Here is a 27,835-nt window from a genome sequence, read left to right as displayed (position 1 = left end):
AATGAGAGGTTTGGTCACTGCAGAGTGGGCTTTCAGTCCAAATGCTCTTAAACATTGTGACATTGTATGGCGAGACAGATCCTTACCCTGTTTGGTGCTGAACTGGCGAGCAATTCCAGCTGCAGTGCTGAAACAATTACCCATGGAGATTCTCCACATTATCCTGTCCTCTCTTGGGAAAGCGACTAGTCTTCTTTGGGGAATTGAAAGAGTTTGTGATGTTGTAAAGATGCAATATTCTCGAAATCACAGACTTGCAACAACCAAATTCTCTTGCTAGGGCTGTTAGGGTCACCCCTTTGGCCTTCATCTGGATAATCTGCTGCCGGTGTGTTTCAGTCACTTTGTAACGGCACACCATTTCTGCAAAGTCAGTGCAAACTGAAAAGTTAGGCTGCCAACAGGGTTTGTCAGATAATTAAGGAAATTAGCACTAGGTGCCAGATTAACACCAATAACTTGCAGGTATCTGAAAGTGTTCTCTAATTTTGATCAGTGTTCTTTTACATTTATTTCATTTGCATTTTTATCATGTGCTTTTGAAAAAAATCAATTTATGAAATAAGTTTAAAATACTGTGAATTTCATCATATTAGCATATAATCATGTAGTACTACACAGTGATCGCAACATTTAGAAAATTGTGATCTTCACTGTATATACATTTATATACACACACACTGTGTACACATCACCCCATTTTACAGTCCCTTACAGGGTATGTGATTGATCCCATGACTTGAAAAGTTTTTGTTAGAAGTGCATCTTATAGTCCAAAAAATATGGTAAGTTCCAAAGTAATTTCCCTTCCTCATTTAATTATACGACTGTCTGTTATGTGATTTTTGGACAATCTGTCAATAAAATATTTATTTTGTCCCTGTGTGAGTTATTATTGATGGTCAAGAAAATATGATTTTCCTTGTTTTCATTTTTCCCATTCTAGGTATGATAATGGCTTCTCCCTCTGTGGGATTTTTGATGTTTAAGAAAGTTCCACTTTGTTTAAAACATTCTGAACATGAAAAAGGCTTCTCCCCTGTGTGAGTTATTTGGTGTCTAATAAGATGCAATTTCTGGGGAAAACATTTCCCACATTCTGAACATGAAAAATGCTTCTACTCTCTGTGACTGCTCTGGTGATGAAGAAGAGTTGATCTACGTGCAAAACATTTTCCACATTTTTCACATGAAAACGGCTTCACCTCTGTGTGAGTTCTCTGATGTCTATTAAGATTTGATTTGGAGTTAAAATATTTCCCACATTCTGAACATGAAAATGACTTCTCCCCTGTATGAGTACTATGATGTTTAACAAGATTTGATTTCCGGCTAAAACATTTTTCGCATTCTGAACATGAATATGACTTCTCCCCAGTATGCATTATCTCATGGTTAACAAGACTTAATTTCTGGCTAAAACATTTCCCGCATTCTGAACATGAAAAAGGCTTCTCACCTGTGTGAGTTCTCTGATGTCTAATAAGATCTGATTTGGTGTTAAAACATCTCCCACATTCTGAACATGAAAAAGGCTTCTCCCCCGTATGAGTTCTTTGATGTGTAACAAGATTTGATTTCCAGATAAAACACTTTCCACATTCTGAACATGAATATGACTTCTCTCCAGTATGAGTACTATGATGTTTAACAAGATATGATTTCCGGTTAAAACATTTTCCACATTCTGAACATGAATATGACTTTTCCCCAGTATGAATTATCTCATGGTTAACAAGACTTAATTTCTGGCTAAAACTTTTCCCGCATTCTGAACATGAAAAAGGCTTCTCACCTGTGTGAGTTCTCTGATGTCTAATAAGATCTGATTTGGTGTTAAAACATCTCCCACATTCTGAACATAAAAAAGGCTTCTCCCCCGTATGAATTCTTTGATGTGCAACAAGATTTGATTTCCGGATAAAACATTTTCCACATTCTGAACATGAAAATGGTTTCTCCCCTGTATGAGTACTTTTATGTGTAACAAGATTTGATTTCTGGTTAAAACATTTCCCACATTCTGAGCAGGAATATGGCTTCTCCCCTGTGTGAGTTCTCTGATGATTTACAAGGTTTGATTTATTATTAAAATATTTCTTACAATTGGAACAAGAAAATCTATTCTCCTCTTTGTGAATATTTTGATGTTTAACAAATGTTGTTTCTGGAGGAAAACTATTTCCATTTTTTAATTGTGAAATTGTCTCCTTTTCTTTAAGACCAGTTGGTTTTCTAATGCCTCTTTTGTGACTTTTTTTTATTTTAGTACTCTGTAATGATTCAGAAGAGAGGACCCGTTTTATAAGATCAGATGATAGATCTTTGCTGTGAAAGGAAGATGGGATATCTGGAATAATGTCATTCACTTTAGTTGAATCCTGTGTGATCTCAAAGTCATCTAATTTATAAATTGAAGATGTCAGTTGTCCCTCTGATCTCGTGGTACAGTCATCTGGTAAGAAAAAAAACTGTTATTTTTTTCATAAAATATGCTTGAAATTAATATTTTTAAACATTTCTACTTAAAACGTCCAAAGAAACAGCAAGTTATATAGTAAAATAGAATTATTCACCAAGACAATAACAGCTCACAGTCTAATAGAAGACCTCATGGCATGAACCAGTAGAGTATTGTACGCCACCTAAAATGTTATGTAGGTGAATATGATACCAATATAAACTTCTTCCTTCCCCACAAAAACAAACCCCCACTCAGTTCCATCATGGAAAACCAGAGTATTCCAACATTATAACGACCCCAAACACACCTCCAAGACGACCACTGCATTGCTAAACAAATTGAGGGTAAAGCTGCTGGACTGGTCAAGCGTCTCCAGACCTAAACCCTATTGAGCATCTGTTGGGCCTCCTCAAATGGAATGTGGAGGAGCAGAAGGTCTCTAACATCCACCAGCCCTGTGATATCATCATGGAAGAGAATACAGCGGCTCCTGTGAAGTTCTAGTGAACTCCATGCACAAAAGAATTAAGGCAGTGCTAGAAACTAATGGTGACCACACAAAATATTGTCATTTTGAGCACAATTTGGCAATTTCACTTAGAGGTGTACTCATGTTTGTTGTCAGCAATTTTGACATTAATGGAAGTGTGTTAAGTCATTTAAAGGACACACCAAAATTACACTGTTATACAAGCTGTACACTGACTACTGTGCATTGTATCAAAGTGTCAGATTGTCAGTGTTGTCCCATGAAAATATATAATTAAATATTTACAAAAATATGAGGGGTGTATTAACTTTTGTGATATACTGTATTTGCAATTTTCACTCCAACATCCACTGCGCGCTAATTCCTGGAAAGTGCCTGTGCAGTTAAAATTGTCACTACAACTATGGAGAAATTTACTGAAGGCTATAATTTCCAAAATGGAGTCCCTTTATGGGACTTTCTCCTGCTCTGGTTTTCTGCTGTTCTGTCACATCAAGTCTTCTGCAAATGTGTCACATCTTATCTGGGATCTGCTCCAGTGACGTCAGCTTCTGTTGTTGAGGGTATGAATTGAGTAACCTGAAATACTTAATTCAGCCATTTCACAGACCCAAATATGTGGTTTAGTTGATGTAGCCTAATATATTTATGAATGTTTTTGTTTCCTACTAACTCATATATGTATATATTCAGTAATATCAGGAAAAGTTTTGAAAGAGCCCATCCCACCAGGCTGCTGTCTCCTCGGTCCATTCTGCTGAGCACTGGCAGTGACACGCGAGATAACGTCACACCTCAGAAACAGATGGACCTGAAACAACTGAAGCAGAGAGCGGCTGCCATTCCACCCATGATCTCAGAAGGCTTCTCTGAATAAGCATCACAAACTGTTCACATGAAGCCTCATCATGCTTTGGCTCTTTATCAAGAGCAGATCACCAAGGTTTAGGAGGTGGCCCTGGATGGACTAGCACCAACCAAAATCAAAATTTTTCCATTATTCCCCTCCCCATGTACATTTACCCATACTGACTGTACATTGGTGCAGTACCCCCAATGTCACCTAAAACCTGTGTTCTAACAAACCTGAACAAATACAGGGTGAAATGCTGCAACAGATTGAGAAGGCAGCTAATAATAATAATCGGGTTCTTATTATGAGGGATTTCAACTATCCAGACATTCAGTGGGTCAGAAAATCTTCTCGTTGTGCTAAAAGCTGTAAGTTCTTATCTACTATTCAAGACAATTTCCTCTCACAGATGGTAGATGAACCGACAAGGGGAGATCATAGTATCATAGTTTTTAAGGTTGAAGGGAGACTCTAAGTCCATCTAGTTCAACCCGTAGCCTAACATGTTGATCCAGAGGAAGGCAAAAAAAACCCCAATGTGGCAAACAAGTTCCAATGGGGAAAAAATTTCCTTCCTGACTCCACATCCGGCAATCAGACTAGTTCCCTGGATCAATACCCTGTCATAAAATCTAATATACATAACTGGTAATATTAAATTTTTCAAGAAAGGCATCCAGGCTCTGCTTAAATGTTAGTAGTGAATCACTCATTACAACATCATGCGGCAGAGAGTTCCATAGTCTCACTGCTCGTACAGTAAAGAATCCTCGTCTGTGATTATGATTAAACCTTCTTTCCTCAAGACGTAGCGGATGCCCCCGTGTTCCAGTCGCAGGCCTAGGTGTAAAAAGATCTTTGGAAAGGTCTCTGTACTGTCCCCTCATATATTTATACATTGTGATTAGATCCCCCCTAAGCCTTCGTTTTTCCAAACTAAATAACCCCAAGTTTAATAACCTGTCTTGGTATTGCAGCCCACCCATTCCTCTAATAATCTTGGTCGCTCTTCTCTGCACCCTCTCCAGTTCAGCTATGTCCTTCTTATATATCGGTGACCAGAATTGTACACAGTATTCTAAGTGCGGTCGCACTAGTGACTTGTACAGAGGTAGAACTATATTTTTTTCATGAACACTTATACCTCTTTTAATACATCCCATTATTTTATTAGCCCTGGCAGCAGCTGCCTGACACTGTCCACTAAAGTGAAGTTTACCATCCACCCATACACCCAAGTCTTTTTCTGTGTCTGTTTTACCCAGTGTTCTACAATTAAGTACATAATCATAAATGTTATTTCCTCTACCCAAGTGCATGACCTTACATTTATCTACATTAAACTTCAATTGCCACTTCTCAGCCCAATCCTCCAATTTACATAAATCTCCCTGTAATATAAAATTATCCTCCTCTGTATTGATTACCCTGCAGAGTTTAGTATCATCTGCAAATATTGAAATTCTACTCCGCATGCCCCCAACAAGGTCATTTATAAATATGTTGAAAAGAAGCGGGCCCAATACTGACCCCTGTGGTACCCCACTATGAACTGAGACTTAGTCCGAGTACGTACCATTAATAACCACCCTTTGTTTCCTATCACTGAGCCAGTTTTTAACCCAGTTAAACATATTTTCCCCTATCCCCATTATTCTCATTTTATGTACCAACCTTTTGTGTGGCACCGTATCAAAAGCTTTTGAAAAGTCCATATACACAACATCCACTGCATTTCCCTGGTCCAGACTTGAACTTACCTCTTCATAGAAGCTGATCAAATTAGTTTGACAGGATCGATCCCTCATAAACCCATGTTGATACTCTGTCATAAGGTTATTTTTCTTGAGATACTCCAGTATAGCATCTCTCAAGAAACCCTCAAGGATTTTACCAACCGTAGAGGTTAAACTTACCGGCCTATAATTTCCCGGCTCAGTTTTTGTCCCCTTTTTGAATATTGGCACCACATTTGCTATGCGCCAGTCCTGCGGTACCGACCCTGTTATTAAGGAATCTGAGAAGATTAAAAATAATGGTCTATCTATCACAGAACTCAATTCCTGTAGTACTCTGGGGTGTATGCCATCCGGGCCCGGAGATTTGTCAACCTTAGTGATTTCGAGGCGGCGGCGTACTTCCTGCTGGGTTAAGCAGGTAATATTCAAGGGTGAATTTATGGTATCACTGGTCATGTCATCTGCCATGGCATTTTCTTGTATAAAAACCGTAGAAATAATTTGCTAGATCTGGTCCTGTCAAATAGACCGGATACAATTTTAGATCTATAGGTCCGGGAGCACTTGGGCACCAGCGATCATAATATAGTAAGCTTCGAGTGCTTGTGCAGAGGCGATCCAGACGGCGGCAGGGGACTCAGGCAGAGCAGATTGGGACCGCGCTGAGCCGCTGCATCACCCCCCAAAATCGGCCTCACAAGCCAGCAAATCCGGCAGTCAGAGAGAAGGAGGAGGGAGACCGCCGCCATCTTGGAGTCCAGAACCCCCCCTCCGGATCCCGCGGACCAGAGGCGGGCGCGACTAACATACAGCTGCGGACCACGGACCGGGTGATCACCAGGGAGCGGAGAGGAGACGGCCGTCTGCCCGGACGTCAGACTGGAAGGGCCGGTGCGGGGAGGGCGGTGAGACGCGTCGGGCCCTCCGGAGGCCGCCGGGAGATCTGAAGTCCCGACCGGAGTCCCCGCGATAGCTGACGGTGACGCGCTGAGATACCCTGCCGGGACCGGAGAGGAGTTCGGGTGGTAGGTGACCATCTCCGCAACTTCGGACGTCCTCTCGCGCCCGCGCGCCCACCCAGGGAGACCCAGGAGAGGCCGAGATATACCCCACCACGACCCTCACATACCGGGTCGGCGTCTCTCTTCTACTCCCCTCCCCCGCTCACACAGCAGAGCGTCGCATACCTGCCTGGGAGTCAGAAGACTGCCAGACCTGGGCCCGTGGTGAAGCTGCACACGGGAACCGGATAGGGGAGCCTGGGGGACTCCTGAAGCGAGGGCCCCCCCCTCTCACAGCATAAGGGACACATCCATAACAAATCAAGAGGCACCTCATTCCTTTATCCACCAACAGAGGGTCAGCCAGAGATGAGATTCTTGTATTAAGGGTCACAAGCAGGGCTCTTTAGTAATACTCCCAGACTCGGAGCTATCTTCCTGGACTCAGAGGCTGCTGATAGGGACATACAGAAGAGAGTGTACAGAGAACATCCAAGTGGTCCCATATATAAAAAAGCACAGTCCTCCTGATACTCCCCCCCCCCCCACAGGGGTATGTAAAGAGGTGCACCCCACACTGCTCAGAGGGAGCGGAGAGACCGGACCCCCCATTATACTTGAAGTAACATAATATCATAAGAGCTGACTTCGACATGGTCAAATTCGGTAATAAAATGGCCAGTGCTCTGCCTAAACCAGTGGTGACCACGACCCAAGCAGATGTTGATAAGTTTCTCAAAAAACATCTCCTGCCAGCGGAGGTAGGAGCTGACTGTCTTCAAAATTCATCTGCAAACATCACACAAGAAATGGAAGATGACGCCAGTGACGCAGAAGACATGGACTCTAGCAAAAGCCTCCCTATCTCCAGGTCCTTTATCAAACGGATTCTCAACAAAGCCTTGGAACCGGTAGTGAAGGAGCTCACTCACATCAAACAGGATATTGGCCAGATAGGACACAGAGTGGAAACGCTGGAAGCTTCCCAGGCCAAGATCACCACAACATCCAACGCCATCATCTCCTGTCTTCACCAACAAGAAGATAATGTCAACCAAATCCATACTATTTTGGAGGACCATGAAAATAGGGAGAGGCGGAACAATCTCAGAATAAAAGGCCTGCCAGAAACGGTAGTAAACGAAGCCCTGACCCCAGCCCTTCTAAGCATCTTCTCTGATCTCATAGACACTGACCCTGCACCACAGATAGAGCTGGTCAGAGCTCATAGATCTTTGAGACCTCGTCCTAGGCAAGGGGAACCATCAAGAGATGTCATCTGCCGTTTCCTGGACTACCGTATTAAGGAGCTCATTCTCAAAAAAGCAAGGGAAGCTGGCACCGTAAAATATGAAGACTCCGAAATCAGGATTTTCCAAGACCTAGCTGCCACCACTCTGACCAAGAGGCGAATACTGAAACCCTTCACAGAAGAGCTACGCCAACGCCAATTCCCATACCGCTGGCTATATCCATTCGGTATTGCAATTACAGCACAAGGGAAACACTATCAAGGCAAAACATCAGGCGAAATTAGGCGAATCTGCGAGGACCTGGGGATTACTTTGGAGAAGTATCCTGAATTAGAAATCCATAGTTCAACATCTGCGCTCCAGCAACTTCCAGAGGCGTCACCCTGGCACTGCGTCATCCCGAAGGCCCAAAGGCCTAGACGCAATGCGGCGCAGAAGCTCCAGGCGAACTTGGAAAGCAAGCCCCGTGAGAAGACCTAGGCTCCAGCCTACTATTGCCAAACATTGTTTATGCGGGTTGAAAGTATGAAGTCACTCTAGGGGTTCTACACTTTCTGCTCCCTCCTGTTGCATATCTACTTTTATATAGATGTTGAAAATGTTGTTATTGTTGTCTTTAACATTTTGTTCTTTATCTGATCTTTTCTCCACTTCCTGCCTTTTCTGCTCCCCTCTTTCCCAGCACGGTCGTTGGTCTGGTCCATTCATCTCACCGGAAAAAGAGTCATACTACGGCAACCGTCACTATGCAGACACAACATAAGGTATTTAATGTGACAAGTTTCAACGCTCATGGGTTGAATTCCCCCATACCAAGGGCACAAACTTTATCTAATTTTCACAAGAAACATATTGACATTATATTTATACAAGAAACACACTTTTGCAAAGGCAAAATCCCTAACTTTGAAAAAGCATACTATAATACGTGGTTTCATGCTCCCTCTCCAAACAAACGGACTAAAGGGGTGTCGTTGGCGCTAGCCAAAGACATACCCTTCTTACCCCAACACGAAGTAATTGACCCAGAGGGCCGGTTCATTTTTGTTAAAGGCCTATTAGCGGGATCAATGGTAACGATGGGAAATATTTATGCTCCAAATGTCAAGCAGGTGAGATGGCTGCTTTCCACACTCAAAAAATTCAAGACCTTTTCGGAAGGCATTCCAATACTCTGTGGAGACTTTAATGTAGCCCTGGAACCAAAATTAGACTCAACCTCAAAAAAGAGCCACATATCACTCAGGGACCTTTCTCGAGTCAAAACTGCTCTCCTTTCTCTATCCCTGACTGATGTCTGGCGATTACAACATCCAACAACCAAAGATTTTACCTTCTTCTCACACCCCCATAAATCATATCACAGGATAGATTACATTTTTTTACCCAGGTTCCTGCTACCTAACGTCACTGACACAACAATCCAATCTACACCGCACTCTGATCATAGTTATGTCACGGCAAGTTTCACACTACAGAAGGCATACCTGATTCACCGTACATGGAGGTTAAATGAGTCAGTTCTCTCCTCAGAAGACAACAGGAAACGTATTTCTGATTGTCTCCGCAACTATTTTGCGGAGAATAAGACGCAAGAGGTTAAAGCACCACTTTTGTGGGAAGCACATAAAGCGGTCATAAGGGGAGAGCTGATTTCCATTTCCTCACACCTCAATAAACAGAGGAAACTTATTTTACAAAATTTATATGAAGATATAACCATGTTGGAAACCCAACACAAAAAATCTCTATCTCAGCAGACTTTAGAATTATTGACTGCCAGACGGGTGGCACTGAGAGACATACTCAACAAACAATCGGCCAAGTTACACTTAAGTTGGAAAAACCGCATATTTGTACATGGGGACAAGGCCTCCAAACTTATGATGTCACTAATCAAAACAAGACAAGCTCGCACGTTTATACATACACTCAAGACGCCACAGGGACACCGCACTCAGGATTACTCACAAATTTCAAACGAATTTTTACAATTCTATAAGAGCTTATATCAATCCCGACCAGAAGAGTCAACAACAGACAACGATAGGAGGAAACGCGACATACATAACTACCTAACTAATCTAAACCTCCCGACACTTTCCAAAGCACAACAAGAATCCCTGACAAAACCATTCACTCGTGCTGAAGTTCAGTCCACCTTGTCCAGATGCCCCGTGGGAAGAGCACCAGGCCCAGATGGCCTACCGACCATATATTATAAAAAATTCTTTGATATCTTGGGGGATCACCTCCTGGCAACATGCAATGCTCTACTTCTGGGCGATTCTATTCCCAAACAAGCTCTGGAAGCCCACATATCATTAATACATAAGGAAGGGAAGGACCCGGAAAGCTGTGGAAGTTATAGGCCCATCTCGCTTTTGAATGTGGACCTAAAAATCTACGCAAGCTTAATTGCTAACCGGGTTGCGGAAATCCTTCCTGACCTTATATCTCCGGAGCAATCCGGATTTATACGGGGAAGAGAAGGGAAGGACAATGCGCTACGCGTACTTCATCTAATGCAATATGCTAGGACTCGGAGCTTGCCCCTTGTGCTCTTGGGAACGGATGCCGAAAAGGCATTCGATAGGGTGGACTGGACTTTCTTGCGAGGCACGTTGGAGGCTTTTCATTTTCCCCAGACTGTCATACATGCAATACTACAGATGTACACATCCCCCACAGCCAGAATCAAAATAAATAACACGCTGACTGCCCCCTTCGACATCAAGAATGGAACCAGGCAGGGCTGCCCCTTGTCCCCCCTACTTTTTGTCATGGTAATGGAGCCATTGATATGCTCCATCCAACAAAATCAGGGAATTGAGGGGATTAATCTACAGGGGATTCACCACAAGTCTGCCGCCTTTGCGGATGACTTGTTGGTAGTAATGTCCAGACCTGAAAGAGGCTTCCCTGCCTTCATGAACACACTAGAAGAATACAGCCAATGGTCCAACTTTAAAATCAATCTCTCTAAATCTGAAGCACTGAGTCTAAACATCCCGAGCAATATCATCAAACATCTCCAGAAGTCGTTCCCATTCAGATGGCCAAAAAGCCACATTACCTATCTTGGCATCAAAATAGGGAAATCCCCCAAATCACTCTTTGACCTAAATTATAAGTCTCTCCTTCCCAAACTCACCACACAAATAGCCTCATGGAAAGCGCCTTTTATCTCTTGGATAGGCCGGAAAAATCTCATTAAAAGCATCGTACTACCAAAATTTATATACCTCTTTCAAATGTTACCTATACTAGTCCCCAAATCTTTTCTTTCTCAGTGTAATTCCTTAATTTCCAATTACATCTGGAACAAGCACAAACCAAGAATCAATTTTCACACTTTATGCCTCCCCAAGGACAAAGGGGGAATGGGACTCCCTAACATATCCATATATTATAAAGCTGCTGTCCTTTCTAGAGCAGTAGACTGGGTCAGATGTCCTCCGAATAAGCTGTGGACGACAATAGAGGAACACTTGGCCCCCTCCCCCCTACGAGCTCTGTTATTCGCACCCCCCTGTCAGGGAAATAAAAGATTCTGTACCAACGAACTGACTAGAACGCTTCTGGACAACTGGAAACGAAACATAGAGCTCCTGGCCCCTCCTCTTTCACCTCTTACCCTAATCTCTGATATACTAGACTCCAGCCTGAATCTCGCCGACACTGCGAAATCTCCATATCTAAGTAATGCAAAGATCCCAGCGATAGATCTCCTACAAGACGGTTCTTTGGTCTCGAGGCAGGAGATGGGTGAGATTCCCCTCCTTTCCAAACTCACATTTCTCCACTATATGACAATAAAACGCACAATTCAACCATTATTGCCACAGTCCGACCTCATTAGACCCTTAACCACATTTGAATCACTTTGCTCGCAAACAAGGTCTCCTAAAAAAGTCTTGTCTCGCTTATACAACACTTTACTTACAAAGGAATTGGTAGTAAAAAGAGCCTACATACTGAAGTGGGAAAAAGATCTGAATACCACATTTACTGACGCCCAAACGAGCCAAATCTACGGTTCCTCGCATGGACCTTCGTGTTGTGTGAGGGTTCAAGAGAGTTCCTTCAAAGTAGTTACGAGATGGTACATAGTCCCGGACACGGCTGCAACTTGGCAATCTGCCTCTTCAGGCCTCTGCTGGAGGTGTGAGGGGGATAGAGGAACGTATCTACACATTTGGTGGACGTGCCCTCGTCTCCAGATATTCTGGAGGATGGCAATCCAGCTAATTCTTGATCTTACAAACAAAGGGGAGGGCCCAGAGCCCATGCATCTACTACTAAATTTCCCATTGTGGCCTAATGATAAGGCCAACTCGAAACTGGTGTCTTTTGTGAGCTCAGCCTGCAAACTGCTGATTGCCCAACTGTGGCGCACGACTATGATACCCACCATATCGCAGCTGTTGCTGAAAATTGACCAATTATACTACGCGGAGGAGCTTTCTGCCCTCTCACGACAACAATTGCTCTTCTTTGGGCAAGTTTGGAAGGCCTGGAAGGACTACAAATCTAAACCTTCTTTTTTGACGGCGGTGGCGCAGGGGACGCCATAAAGTAACCTGGGTCGTCTTCTCCTCCCCATTAGGGGACCGAGGGAGATGATTGCCTAGTTCTGATAAATATAGACATATGATGAATGGACCTTAGACCAACACCCTCTCCCTACTACATCCTCCCCCCTCCCCATTTATTTTCACCTTCTCAAATCTCTTAGACCTTCTATTTCCCTTCCTAGAAATGAGCTGTAGGGGCTGAGAGGTTTTTTTTTTCAGAATCATCAGCGATTCCCCCCCCCTCGCACCCCCCCTCCTATTTTCTTGTCTCCTCTATACGTTCTCCCCCTTTTTCTTTTTCTCTCTCCTTTCAATAAGGAAAAAGTTAAAACTGTTCCTCCTTTTTTATAATGTCATGAGAGCAAGGCATGATTTGGCTTGCCTTCCACTACTTGCCAGATATAATGACCTTTAATAGATCTGAGATTATATCCAGCAGACGATATCTCACCTGGAAGGCGGTTTAATGCGATGGAATGCAATGTAGTTAACTGTAATGCTAATAATGTCTAAGCTCTGTGATATGTGCATTCATTTTGTTTTTATTGGTTCAATAAATAAAACATTAAAACAAACATAATATAGTAAGCTTCAAAGTAATAATCAATAGAACATTTCAAAGGGGAAATGCTAAAACCTGGAATTTTAGAAAAGCTGATTTCAACAAATTAAGGGAAGAGCTTAAATGTGTAGATTCGGACAATGTCATGATTACTGGGGATACCGAACATAAATGGGGTAAGTGTAAGGATATACTACTAGAGTCCTGTAAAAACTTATACCCTCTGATAATAAAATGTCCAGGAATAAAAAGAAACCACTATGGATAAATAAGACTGTACAAAGTATAATAAAACAAAAACAAAGGGCGTTTAAAATCTTAAAGGCTGAGAATACAGAAATAGCATTTCAGGAGTATAAAGATATCAATAGGAAATGTAAAAAAGAAATCAAGCAAGCAAAATTAGCTACTGAAACATAAATCGCCAAGGATATTAAAATAAATCCCAAAATCTTTTATAAATACATTAATGCCAAAAGAAAAACAAAGAATAGTATTCTCCCCTTAAAATATAATAACAAGTTAGTTATAGAAGACAAACAAAAGACTGAGATATTAAACAGGCACTTCTCATCCGTGTTCACCAAGGAAAAGACTGTCCCAGGGATCATTCAACAAGTGAAAAATCAAAGTTCACCACCCGATATAATTAATTTAACACAAGAAGAAGTACGCCTGCGTCTGAGTAAATTAAACATTGACAAATCCCCAGGGCCAGATGGCATTCATCCACGAATATTGAGGGAATGGAGTTCCGTAATCGACAGACCGCTGTAGCTCATCTTTTTAGACTTGCTTGTAACAGGGTTGGTGCCTCAGGATTGGAGGATTGCTGATGTGGTACCAAAATTTAATAAAGGTAAGAGGGTGGATCCAGGCAATTACCGTCCAGTAAGCCTGACATCAGTAGTCTGCAAAGTTTTTGAGGGCATTTTAAGGGATGACATGCAAAAATATATTGCAGAAAATATTATAATAACTGACAAACAGCATGGATTCATGAAAGATAAGTCGTGTCTAACCAACCTGTTGGGGTTCTTTGAGGAGGTAAGTGCAAACCTGGATATTGGTAATGCAGCTGATGTGATTTATTTGGACTTTGCAAAGGCATTTGATACTGTACCACATAATAGCCTTATACTAAAGCTCCAGAAGCAAGGACTAGGGGAAACTATATGCAGCTAGGTAAGGAGTTGGCTAGAAGATAGGAAACAAAGAGTAGTCATAAATGGTACTTTCTGTAAATGGGCTATAGTCAGCAGTGGGGTGCCGCAGGGATCTGTGCTAGGACCGATTATTTTTAATCTCTTTTTTAATGACCTTGTGGATGGGATTGATAGTAAAGTGTAAGGCGGGCTTTGCACACTACGACATCGCAGGTGCGATGTCGGTGGGGTCAAATTGAAAATGACGTACTTCCGGCATCGCATGCGACATTGTAGTGTGTAAAGGCTCGATGATACTATTAACGAGCGCAAAAGCGTCGTAATCGTATCATTGGTGCACCGTCGGCGTAATCCATGATGCGACGGTCCGATGTTGTTCCTCGCTCCTGTGGCAGCACACATCGCTGTGTGTGAAGCCGCAGGAGCGAGGAACATCTCCTACCGCCGTCACTGCGGCTTCCGTAGGATATGCGGAAGGAAGGAGGTGGGCGGGATGTTTACATCCCGCTCATCTCCGCCCCTCGACTCCTATTGGCCGCCTGCCGTGTGACGTCGCAGTGACGCCATACGACCCGACCCTTTAATAAGGAGGCGGGTTGCCGGCTAGAGCGACGGTCGCAGGACGGGTGAGTCCATGTGAAGCTGCCATAGCGATAATGTTCGCTACGGCAGTTATCACAAGGATATCGCAGCTGCGACGGGGGCGGGGACTATCGCGCTCGGCATCGCAGCATCGGCTTGCGATGTCGTAGTGTGCAAAGTGCCCCTTAGTCTTTGCTGATGACACCAAACTATGTAGGATGTTAAAAACTTAAAAACTGACTTTGATAGTACAATATTACAGAAAGATCTGAATAAGATGTCAGAATGGGCAGATACTTGGCAAATGAAATTTAATGTTGATAAATGTAAAGTAAAGCACCTAGGACGGAGTAATCCTATAACTGCGTATACATTAAATGGAAGTAAACTCGGGACTACAGAACAGGAGAAGGACTTGGGTATTCTCATTACAAATAAGCTGATCAACAGTACTCAATGTCAAGCAGCAGCTGCTAAAGCAAACAAGATTTTATGGTGTTTTTTAAAAGAGAGATTAGATCCCGTGATCCCAACATATTATTACCCCTCTATAAATCAATTTTCACAATTTAAAAAGGACATTCAGAAGTTAAGAGTCAGTTCAAAGGCGGGCAACTAGACTACTACAAGGAATGGAGGCCTCCCATATGATGAGAGGTTGAAAAAGTTAGATATGTTTAGCTGAGAAAAAAGATGTCTCAGAGGAGATCTCATTTATTTGTATAAATACATGTGTGGTCAATATAAAGGACTGGCACATGACTTATTTCTTTCAAAGACAATACTAAGGACCAGGGGGCACTCACTGCGAGTGGAAGAAAGGCGATTCTGACAGCTAAATAGGAAAGGGTTCTTTACAGTTAGAGCAGTCAGACTGTGGAATGCCCTACCACAAGAGGTAGTAATGGCAGATACTATAACAGCTTTTAAAAAAGGGCTGGATGATTTCCTCACTACACACAACATTGTTGGTTATAAATGACTTAGTGACTAAATGTAGAACTGGTGGAGGAAGGTTGAACTAGATGGACCCAGGTCTTTTTTCAACCTAAGTAACTATGTAAGTATCCTCCTTCTCGTTTAATATCTGGAAAAAGAACCACAGACAATCTGTAAATGTTTTTTGGTTATGTGCTGATCTCAAGATAAGATCTAGATTCAACCTTCCTTGGTCAGGGTAATGTGGTCTAATGAAAGTATTAAAGGGAACCTGTCATGAGAAATGTCCCCTAAAACCTCACAGATTCCCCCTCTGCAGCTCCTGGGCTGCATTCTATAAAGGTCCCTGTTATGATTGTGGCCACTTTCTGACCTAAAAAAAGTGTTTATAAAGTTGTACCTTTTTTGCTTCTGATTCTGTAAATACGTCCCGGGGGCGGGCTGCCTGATGGCCGTTAGTCTGCCCCCTGGTCCTGTATGCCGCCCCCCTCGCTGATTACAATAATGCTGGACGCCGCCCCCTGCTACATCCATCGCCGCGCATGCCCAGTGCCCATCTGTCGGGGATGAGCACTGTGCCTAGCGTCACCGCTGGTGACGTGCACGCAGGGTTAAGATTATGGGCGGTGCTGTGATGTTTATCGGCCTGCTTCGTTCTGCGCAAGCGCGCTGCTGGTAATCTGATCTCCGCGTCTCCTCCTGATCGGTGTAGTCACCGCTCCTCCCATCTATTTCCTGCCTCGGGGCAAGATGGGAAGGAGGTGACGTGGGGGTCAGCAGCAGCGCGCTTGCGCAGAACGAAGCAGGCCGAGGGGGCAAGCGCGGCCCCGCGATTATGGGCGGTTGCTTAGGAATAAACATCACAGCACCGCCCATAATCTTAACCCTGCGTGCACGTCACCAGCGGTGACGCTAGGCACAGTGCTCATCCCCGACAGATGGGCACTGGGCATGCGCGGCGATGGATGTAGCAGGGGGCGGCGTCCAGCATTATTGTAATCAGCGAGGGGGGCGGCATACAGGACCAGGGGGCAGACTAACGGCCATCAGGCAGCCCGCCCCCGGGACGTATTTACAGAATCAGAAGCAAAAAAGGTACAACTTTATAAACACTTTTTTTAGGTCAGAAAGTGGCCACAATCATAACAGGGACCTTTATAGAATGCAGCCCAGGAGCTGCAGAGGGGGAATCTGTGAGGTTTTAGGGGACATTTCTCATGACAGGTTCCCTTTAATGCCAATCCTAATAGCCCCTGTAAATCATGGAGTTACCCTTTAACAAATAAAATAAGTATCTAAGGGGGGAGCTAGAGCCTGTAGTGTTGTATTAGACAACGATCTAATGGAAGGCCTATATATATTATATATATATATATATATATATATATATATATATATACATACACATACATACATACATACATACAGTACAGACCAAATGTTTGGACACACCTTCTCATTCAAAGAGTTTTCTTTATTTTCAGGACTCTGAAAATTGTAGATTCACATTGAAGGCATCAAAACTATTAATTAAAACATGTGGAATGAAATACTTAAAAAAGTGTGAAACAACTGAAAATATGTCTTATATTCTAGGTTCTTCAACGTGGCCACCTTTTGCTTTGATTACTACTTTGCACACTCTTGGCACTCTTTTGATGAGCTTCAAGAGGTAGTCACCGGAAATGGTCTTCCATCAGTCTTGAAGGAGTTCCCAGAGATGCTTAGCACTTGTTGGCCCTTTTGCCTTCACTCTGCGGTCCAGCTCACCCCAAACCATTTCGATTGGGTTCAGGTCTGTTGACTGTGGAGGCCAGGTCATCTGGCGTAGCACCCCTTCACTCTCCTTCTTAGTCAAATAGCCCTTACACAACCTGGAGGTGTGTTTGGGGTCATTGTCCTGTTGACAAATAAATGATGGTCCAACTAAACGCAAACCGGATGGAATAGTACACCGCTGCAAGATGCTGTGGTAGCCATGCTAGTTCTGTGTGCCTTCAATTTTGAATAAAACCCAACAGTGTCACTAGCAAAGCACCCCCACACCATCACACCTCCTTCTCCATGCTTCACGGTGGGAACCAGCCATGTAGAGTCCATCCGTTCACCTTTTCTACAAAGACACAGTGGTTGGATCCAAAGATCTCAAATTTGGACTCATCAGACCAAAGCACAGATTTCCACTGGTCTAATGTCCATTCCTTGTGTTCTTTAGCCAAAACAAGTATCTTCTGCTTGTTGCCTGTCCTTAGCAGCTATTTTACCATGAAGGCCTGCTGCACAAAGTCTCCTCTTAACAGTTGTTCTAGAGATGGGAAGGTGTGTCCAAACTTCTGTTTGGTTCCCCTAAAGTATTAAGAAGTAATTCAGGCACAAAGAACAATGAGCTTCACATGTTTGGATTAATTATCTCTTTTTCCAGCCTTTTCTGACTAATTAAGACCCTCCCCAAACTTGTGAACAGCACTCATACTTGGTCAACATGGGAAAGACAAAGGAGCATTCCAAGGCCATCAGAGACAAGATCGTGGAGGGTCACAAGGCTGGCAAGGGGTACAAAACCCTTTCGAAGGAGTTGGGCCTACCTGTCTCCACTGTTGGGAGCATCATCCGGAAGTGGAAGGCTTATGGAACTACTGTTAGCCTTCCACGGCCTGGACAGCCTTTGAAAGTTTCCACCCGTGCCGAGGCCAGGCTTGTCCGAAGAGTCAAGGGTAACCCAAGGACAACAAGGAAGGAGCTCCGGGAAGATCTCATGGCAGTGGGGACATTGGTTTCAGTCAATACCATGAGTAACATACTCCACCGCAATGGTCTCCGTTCCAGACGAGCCCGTAAGGTACCTTTACTTTCAAAGCGTCACGTCAAGGCTCGTCTACAGTTTGCTCATGATCACTTGGAGGACTCTGAGACAGACTGGTTCAAGGTTCTCTGGTCTGATGAGACCAAGATCGAGATCTTTGGTGCCAACCACACACGTGACCTTTGGAGACTGGATGGCACTGCATACGACCCCAAGAATACCATCCCTACAGTCAAGCATGGTGGTGGCAGCATCATGCTGTGGGGCTGTTTCTCAGCCAAGGGGCCTGGCCATCTGGTCCGCATCCATGGGAAGATGGATAGCACGGCCTACCTGGAGATTTTGGCCAAGAACCTCCGCTCCTCCATCAAGGATCTTAAGATGGGTCGTCATTTTATCTTCCAACAAGACAACGACCCAACAGCCAAGAAAACCAAGGCCTGGTTCAAGCTCAAGATTAAAGTCCACATGAGACACCCAAAGAACCTAGATAACTTGGAGAAGATCTGCATGGAGGAGTGGGCCAAGATAACTCCAGAGACCTGTGCCGGCCTGATCAGGTATTATAAAAGACGATTATTAGCTGTAATTGCAAACAATTCCACAAAATATCAAACCTAGGGGTTGAATAATAATTGACCCACACTTTTATGTTGAAAATGTATTAAAATTTAACTGAGCAACATAACTTGTTGGTTTGTAAGATTGATGCATCTGTTAATAAATCCTGCTCTTGTTCGAAGTTTGCAGGCTCTAACTTATTTGCATCTTATCAAACCTGCTAAATCTGCAGGGGGTTGAATACTACTTGTAGGCACTATATATATATATATATATATATATATATATATATATATATATATATATATGATAGATGTAATTGGAGTCTAATTACATCTATAATTGGACCAATTGCATCTAATTACAACCAAGGGGGTGGTTCACAGATAAGCTCCAAATGAAATATGTCTAAATGATAAAGTTTTAAAAATGTAAGGTTGACAACAGTCACAGATATCTTATTAAGGGGGGTGTCACGTCCCCACCGGAGTCCGCTCCTGCGACTTCTGCTCCGATTGCCAGACGACGCCATGTTCCCACCATGGATAGTGCTGGTGATGGGAGAGGTGTCGGTGTCCGTGGCTCAGCGGAGCCCAGGCTCCGCTCATCCACTAGGCTGGGTTTCCCTGGAACCTGCAGTACCACTGGCTGACTGTAGGTGGCGTGTGTCTTCCAGCTGAAGTTGCCAACATTCACCTGCAGCCAATGGGAAGACACCACACCCTTCTTATTCCCCCTCCTGTCACATGACCACTGCCAGAGATAGTTCTGTACTCCTGGCTCATATGCTGTTTGTATTTTGATTCCTGTGCGCTGACCTTTGCTTGTTGTTTGACTACCCTCCTGCCTGTCGTTTTTGTACCTTGCTGCCAGTTCCGGATTTGACCTCTGCTTTGTCTCCTCACTACGCCCTTGCCTGCCGATTCTGTTCCTGTTTAGCATCTCTTGGTTTTTGATCCTGCCTGACGACCACGGACTACAGCCTACCATAGGTAGTGATCTCTGGGGCTCTGTGTAACTCCAAATCCTTGTATAGGGGTTAAAGGGTTGCAGAGTTCTTGGGATCTTGCTTTGTGAGCGGCTTTTCTCTAGACTCCCCTTACAGCCAGTCTGAGTCTGTGGATCCAATCAGGCATTACAGGGGGACTGTGAGGGTAGGCCTGGGCTATAGGCCATTTGTCCAGATGTAATAAGATCATCTGTGTGTGTGTGTATATAATCAAAGTATAGATGTCGTTGCCTATTTATCTGTGTCTATATGACAATTGCATAGAAGCTTTACAATATGATTATAAGATGTGTGTATGTACAGTAAGGTGTTAACAAAGATAATGAAGCCAAAAGGAACAATGAACAAAGAGGTATTTATAATATACTGAGAAGAACTCGTAATCAGTTAGTTCACACTATGTGAGATGTGGGATGTTGACTCCTAGTTCTTGCTCTGCAACCTGTTAACAAAGAAATATTCAGTAGCTGGTTCAAACTGGTATTAGAAAGCCAGTAACAAACTGGTTACGTACTATATGGACATTGCTGGTTATCTCTGACCAATCAGGGACAATGTTGAACTGAATAGCTGTGTGTATTTTATAATATAAGAATCAGAAGGACTTTGAGCTTCTCCCAGATAGAGACACGTCTCTGTGTGGTCATTTTTTCTCATATATACATCTGTGCAGATTTGATTTGGACTCAGACTCTGTGACCCTGAAGACCCCTTAGCGGTCTCCCCCGACACGGTCACCAGGCACAGCCTTATTCATTCTGTCAGTGGAGCTGGTGATGGAGCTGGTGATGGAGATGTTAGAACCCGAAGCTACAGGTGTGACGACCTGGACTCTGTCAATACTTAGCAGGGGTTAAATTTCTTAAAATTCAGCCAGACATGAAGATAGTTTGTTTATAGACGGGGGATAAGTCCCTCATTGTTTTTACAAAACTCTTGTTGACTCATGTAATTGTTTTGGCCACTGAAGGCAAGACACCCATTGTATTGCTAATCTAATGTAAATTACCTCAGTGGCCATTGCCTAGTCTTGATTTCAGACTACATGTAAATATCCTCAGTCTTTCTATCCACATCATTTAAATGAACATTATCCATGCAGTTTAAAATTCATCCAATAAGAGAAGCAACCTTGTACAACCAATCCGATAAGGGCACAGTATATCCTAAAGGAAGGCTATGGCTATAAAAGGGGACTTCTTGGAGTCACCAGGTTGGTGATGGATGTTCCATGATCCAGTCTAAGCTCTTAGGAGCTGGCTAGGGGATCAGAACCAGGATGCCTTGTGGACTCGGTCTAGGGACTTTGGCTCCGACTACAGGATCACTTGGCTACATGTCTTCAATGTAGGGACTTCAATTCAGATTGGAGACCATATCCGCAGTCTAGGGATTTTGACTCCGGCTGCCAGGATTATATCAAATCATCATACCAGAAACTACTTAAGGAAGAAACCCAGGTTGGGACAATTTGGTCACCTGGCTACAGACTTTGCAGACCTCAGCCAGCTTCCTAAGTCTGGCGTTATTCCATTCTTGGTGGGTGCCCGCCAAAAGCGGGGTGCTGCTGGATTGGAGTAAGTAGCCCTGGAAGCTCTGAGGCACGGACATTCTAAATCCCTGGTGAGCCAGCGGAAGGGTGAGACTCTGTTGCCTGTTACATTTGTGTGTTTTGCTGGTTATGTGCTATGTGCTGTTAATTGTTTGGGGATCCAATAAAGTCTTAATATTTTGATTCCCTCACCCTGTGTTGTAGTAGTAGTAGTAGTAGTAGTGTTCCGCCCACGGTTAAGGAGGTCGGCGTTCAGTTGGGATGAGCAATGGGCCATGCTGTCTTTCTAAAGGCGGCCGGTTCAGCGGACGAGAGCACCTAAAGACACCCGTGTCTCCACAACAGGCAGTGCAGGCTCTGTGCAGTCTCTATGATTAGGGTGACTGGGATGTGTAGTACAATCCAGTCTGTCAATATGGGTGTGTGTGCAGTCCAGCTGAGGTAATCAGCTCTCTGCTTCAGCCAATTGGAAAGCACCACACTCTACTAAAGGTGGAAGTATATTGCTGGAAGCTGCCAGATACAGCCTTGTTCTCCTCTGGTTCAGGCCTCTGTGCTCACCTCCTCCGTTTCCTGTTCTCTTCCTGACCTGTTTACTGACTACTCTTACATCTTCTGATTTTCTATTTTCTCTGCCTCCTGGTTCTGACCCGGCTACCTAACTATTCTTCTTCCCATCTTGTACCACTGAACAGCAGCTAACTCTTTGACCCCAGACTAGGGCTCTCTGTGTAATCCAGATCTATGAATAGGGCTTAAAGGGTGATGTTCAAAGCAGTCCCTGGGATCTAGAAAGCAGAGTAGATAGTCCCAAGTCTGTTCAAGGTTGCCTTGTCTTGAGCTGCCAGGTGACCACAAGCACTCCCCTCATAACTTTCTACCTGAAAACTAAAACTGCAAAATCTGCATTCCAAAAACTAAATGGACTCTTTCCTTTCTGATCTCGGCCTTGTGCCCAGACAGTACTGTACAGCCGAATATTGGGTATTGTCAGATTCAGGAGAAATTGGAAAATAATCTACAAGTTCCATTTGTTTCCTATTACTCTTTGTGAAAATTAAAAAGTTGTGATGAAACCAAAATTATATTGAAAAATCTACATTTTTTTTGCATTCCACTTTGTGTTAATTCCTGAATGTGGTGTTTGATACTATGAAGAGAGCAATTTTCTAAAATCTAGATCCGTGAAAGTAATTTTAAAAGTGAATTGTTATCCAAAAAACAGGAATTACATCTACTGGTAATTGTATTTCCAGGAGTCTATCATGAGAGCACCCAAAGTGCGTTCTGGAGTGGAAGGCACACACTGCGCATGACCGGAAGCACAGTCGCGGACATCATGGCAGGACGCCAACAGCCCTCATGCGAGAGAAGCGTCTGGCGCCAGGAGCATTGTCCCGCTCTACTGGGGCAGGCTTAGGGACTTACCTTGGAGAGGTGTAGGCCTCGGACCACTAAACAGGAAGGAGGAGAAAGGTGAACCCCCCCGATCCTCCCGAGTCAGTCTCCAGGTAGGTGCCTCCCGCTGCTGCACTACCTCCTGCGTCTGTCCTGTATAGGGATAGGAAAAATACTGAGAGGGTGAGGGTGGAAGAGGTTTTTTAACCTCTTGTGTGTTTCCTGTCCCTATAGAGGATATGAGGAGCAACCTCCTATGGTGCTGTCATGAGAAACGACCTGGAAAATAAGTTTTGTTGAGTTAAGTGAACATATAAACACTTGTTTCTAAACTTTTAAGCCTCCCAGCATCTAAAAAAATAAAAGGATTTTGGAAAAATTAAGGGAATGTTTGAAAAATGCTGCCGCCCAAAGAAGGAATAAGGTAAATGTTATTTAACTATTTTGTGTGGTTTCTATCTTAAGAGCATAAAACTTTAAAGTTTGAAAATTACAACCTAAAATTCCCAGAAACAAGAAGTACAATGTGTCACAGAAAAAATCTCAGAATCATTGGAATCAGAAGAAAGTTCCAAAGTGATCACCTCGTTAAGAACGGAAAAACTGGGTGCGGTAAGTAGTGAAATCAGAGTATTTTGGGCGCTAACTACTGTCGTGAATAACTGAGTATAGACAATAACAAATCTACTGAAATAATCAAACTCAACCGTCTTCATCAGTAAAATAATTAGTAACGAGCGGTGACACATCTCTGGGTAATTAGAGAATGCGGCTCGGTGGCTCTTATCTGTAGATTAAAGCCATCAGCCACGCACAGCTGAGGGACAGATCACGGCAGACGGGGAATGGTCTTTTTTGCAGTTTATTGCAATTTTGTTGAAGTTAGTCGGTTTTAAAGAAAATTGAAAAGTCAAAATAAAGGGAAACTATTGTAGAGAAATTCACACTTGGATCTCACTGGACATATAATGTTGTCCATCATAAAAGCAAAGTTTGATCAAAAAGACTGGACCTGGTGTTGTAGGGGCCAAATTATCACATTCAGCAGCACAAAATACAGAGAAGGAAGATTCATCCTATATGATGGTAGAATTCTAGGAAGGAAACAGCATCATCATCCTCTGATATCTCCTACAGGCCATCATAATATCATTCTACAAGTGATTTTCTAACTTGTCCGCACATTCTACGTACGCTGCCACTTAGATTTCTAGTTTACAGATCTGGGCGAATCGTCTAACTCCAACAGAAGGACCTCAAATGCCCAAAGTAATGGGGACAGATTCAGCGCATCAGTTTAGAGGTAGAATGGGGACCACTTGATTGTGATATGGCCGAACTACACCACCGATAAATCAGCCACAGCCGGTGACTGAGAAGAATCTGTGACTTCTCTGCATTTAGTGGTCACTACTCACCTGGGCGGTTATCTGTAGGAATCTCCTCTTTACTCCGCTCATCACCCCTCACATATGTCTCTGTAGTATTAATATGGGGCAGATCTTCCCACTGAAACAAATATTGTAAAAGTCACAGACAGATGGAGAAGTCCCATCTATGATCAGCTCTAATCCTGCCATCTCCACCGCTCTCATTACACAAGTATAACACATATAATACTGGAGGATAAAACAAGACTGAGCACAAGACCTTCACAGCCGTCTACACATCATAGGGAGATTTCATGGAACCTTCTCTCCATCTACCTGATGATCCTGAGGAACATCAGAATCTTCTTGGTTACAGTCCTGTGGGAGAAGAGGACGGGGACATCTCTCTGGTGTTGTCCTCTTACTGGATAGAACTGGAGGAGACACATACAGGGACTGAATTCATTCCTTACATACAGATAATTATAGGCCGTGTGTATTTAGTCCTGTCTATTACCTGGTGATGTGAGGGGCTGGGGACCCTCCATCATGACGTCCTTGTACAGATCTTTGTGTCCTTCTAAATACTCCCACTCCTCCATGGAGAAATAGACGGTGACGTCCTGACACCTTATAGGAACCTGACACATACAATGATACCGTCACCCCCGATCCCTTCATAGCGTTACTGTATAATGTCCCAGCATTCCCAGCAGTGTCACCTCTCCAGTCAGCAGCTCAATCATCTTGTAGGTGAGTTCTAGGATCTTCTGGTCATTGATGTCCTCATGTATCGGGGGCTGAGGTGGAGGCCCCGTGATTGGGCTCAGGGGTCTTCCCCGTCCCTCAGACACAGGGGCCTGACAGCGCTCACTAGAGGTCTTCTTCACTACTGTGTAATCCTGGTTATGGAGAGACACAGTAATAAATCTCACTCCAGACATTTCCAGAGTCCTCACCTCTCCAGTTCTGTCCATCTGTTATTCCCATAGATAAGAATGATGTAATGTGACGTCATCAGAATCTCTCACCTCTCCAGTAAGCCGGAAGAGGATCTCTAGGGTGAGGTGTAATATCCTCTCCGCCATCTTGTCCCTGTCCATATCCATCCTTCACGGGGTAATCAGGAGAATTCTCTTCTATAAAAGATCTCCACTGAGAGGATCCGATATTGTAGAGACCTGAATGAGGAGAAGATGACGATGGAACATCATAAAGAATCCGCTGTAATAATACAATTACTGGAGAGAATAAGGGGAAACATAGAATGAGAACATTCTGGGGAACATTATACTGTGGGGGCAGAAAGGGGCCAAGGACCGAGGGCAGAAAGGGGCTGAGGACGGAGGGCAGAAAGGGGCCGAGGACTGAGGGCAGAAAGGGGTCGGGGCCGAGGACTGAGGGCAGAAAGGGTCCGAGGACCGAGGGCAGAAAGGGGCCGGGGACTGAGGGCAGAAAGGGTCCGAGGACTGAGGGCAGAAAGGGGCTGAGGACTGAGGGCAGAAAGGGGCGAGGACTGAGGGCAGAAAGGGGCGAGGACTGAGGGCAGACGGGTTTCCTCACTTCTGGCCTCTCATAGTTGGGGCGTTTGCATACCTCCCAACCGTCCCGGATACAGCGGGACAGTCCCTCTTCTGAGCCTTTGATCCCGGGTCCCGCCCGTGAGGCTGTTTGTCACGGCTCCACCCACCCACTGTAGCCCCGCCTCGCTGTTTCTCCCTTCTACTATTCATTACAGAGCCGAGCGCGCACCTACTCCTGTGACTGCTGCTGAGGTATGAATCACCCCCTGCAGCAGAGCGACCCCCCTGCAGCAGAGCGACCCCCCCCCTGCACCAGAGCCCCCCCCCCTGCACCAGAGCCGACCCCCCCCAGTCCCGGAGCCTGCGTTTGTCTGCAGCTGTTCTCTCTGATTCCCCGTGTGGGGCTTCTCACTGCTGCAGACACGCGGGGAGTCAGGAAGCTGAGGAGACCGTGCAATCAGCACTTCTCTCTCCTGCAGATAGCAGTGACAATAACCTATGCAGAGTGACATCTGCAGGCTTCTATTAGCTTACCGATCAGTGGTCTCCTGCCTGTGGAGCAGAGCTGCTGGGTCCTAGCTTCCCAACAGCTTCAGCTCTGCTTTATCCTGGCTCCCCTACCAGTTAAAGGGAACATGTCAGCAGAAATTTCACAATAAAAATAACAGATTCCCCTCTGCAGCTCCTGGGCTGCTTCTAGAAAGGTTCCTGTTATTGTGCCCCCTTTGAGACCTACAAAAATACTTTATGAAGTCTTACCTTTTTGTATGCAAATGTGTTTTTATGGTCACGGGGGCGGGCTGTCTGGCGTCCGTTATTCCCCCTCCTGCCGCTTTACGCAGTCCCCCATTGCTCATTTACATACACAAGGACGCCTTCCTCATGTAACTGTCCTCCCGAAGTTTTGCGCATGTGAACGCTTTTTCAGGTGATTGCGCAGGCACGAAATTATGGGCGGCGCTGTGATTGTCATCAGCAGCGTTAACCAAGTACCCGCCCATAATCTCTTGCCCGCACTTTTCCCTCTGACTCCACCGTTATGCGCAAGTGCTGGCCATATGAACCATGTTACCTATTACTGCTTGCACGAGATTATGGGCGGGTACTTGGATGACTTTGCTGATGACAATCACAGCGCCGCCCATAATCTCGCGCCCATGATAATAGGTAACGTGGTTCATATGGCCAGTGCTTGCGCATAACGGTGGAGGCAGAGTGAGAAGCGCGGGCACGAGATTATGGGCAGGTACTTGGATGACGCTGCTGATGACAATCACAGCGCCGCCCATAATCTCGCGCCCATGGTAATAGGTAACGTGGTTCATATGGCCAGTGCTTGCGCATAACGGTGGAGGCAGAGTGAGAAGCGCGGGCACGAGATTATGGGCAGGTTCTTGGATGACGCTGCTGATGACAATCACAGCGCCGCCCATAATCTCGCGCCCATGGTAATAGGTAACGTGGTTCATATGGCCAGTGCTTGCGCATAACGGTGGAGGCAGAGTGAGAAGCGCGGGCACGAGATTATGGGCAGGTACTTGGATGACGCTGCTGATGACAATCACAGCGCCGCCCATAATCTCGCGCCCATGGTAATAGGTAACGTGGTTCATATGGCCAGTGCTTGCGCATAACGGTGGAGGCAGAGTGAGAAGCGCGGGCACGAGATTATGGGCGGGTACTTGGATGACGCTGCTGATGACAATCACAGCGCCGCCCATAATCTCGCGCCCATGATAATAGGTAACGTGGTTCATATGGCCAGTGCTTGCACATAACGGTGGAGGCAGAGTGAGAAGCGCGGGCACGAGATTATGGGTGGGTACTTGGATGACGCTGCTGATGACAATCACAGCGCCGCCCATAATCTCGCGCCTGCGCAATCACCTCAAAAGCGTTCACACTTTGCACAGTGCTCACTCCCGCGAGAGTGGCACTGGTTATGCACAAAACTTCAGGAGGACAGTTACATGAGGAAAGCGTCCTCATGTAT

The 27,835-nt window shown here is 44.6% G+C and overlaps 1 protein-coding gene across 1 annotated transcript; it reads right to left on the bottom strand.

Annotated features, from left to right (window-relative positions):
* Positions 1–270: 270 nt before the first annotated feature.
* On the bottom strand, positions 271–24,975 carry LOC142258903 (uncharacterized). The gene is made up of 5 exons (XM_075331462.1): positions 24,837–24,975; positions 24,656–24,753; positions 24,368–24,458; positions 22,980–23,102; positions 271–2,455 (listed from the first exon to the last, which is right to left on the bottom strand). The coding sequence occupies exons 1-5, from the start codon at positions 24,967–24,969 to the stop codon at positions 1,119–1,121; spliced, it is 1,782 nt and encodes a 593-aa protein (XP_075187577.1). The 5' UTR covers positions 24,970–24,975; the 3' UTR covers positions 271–1,118.
* Positions 24,976–27,835: the final 2,860 nt, after the last annotated feature.

The sequence above is a fragment of the Anomaloglossus baeobatrachus genome (genome assembly GCF_048569485.1).
Source record: "Anomaloglossus baeobatrachus isolate aAnoBae1 chromosome 5 unlocalized genomic scaffold, aAnoBae1.hap1 SUPER_5_unloc_17, whole genome shotgun sequence".
Taxonomy (NCBI): domain Eukaryota; kingdom Metazoa; phylum Chordata; class Amphibia; order Anura; family Aromobatidae; genus Anomaloglossus; species Anomaloglossus baeobatrachus.
Note: the sequence above shows the minus strand (reverse complement) of the source record. Positions and strands in the feature narration are given on the sequence as shown.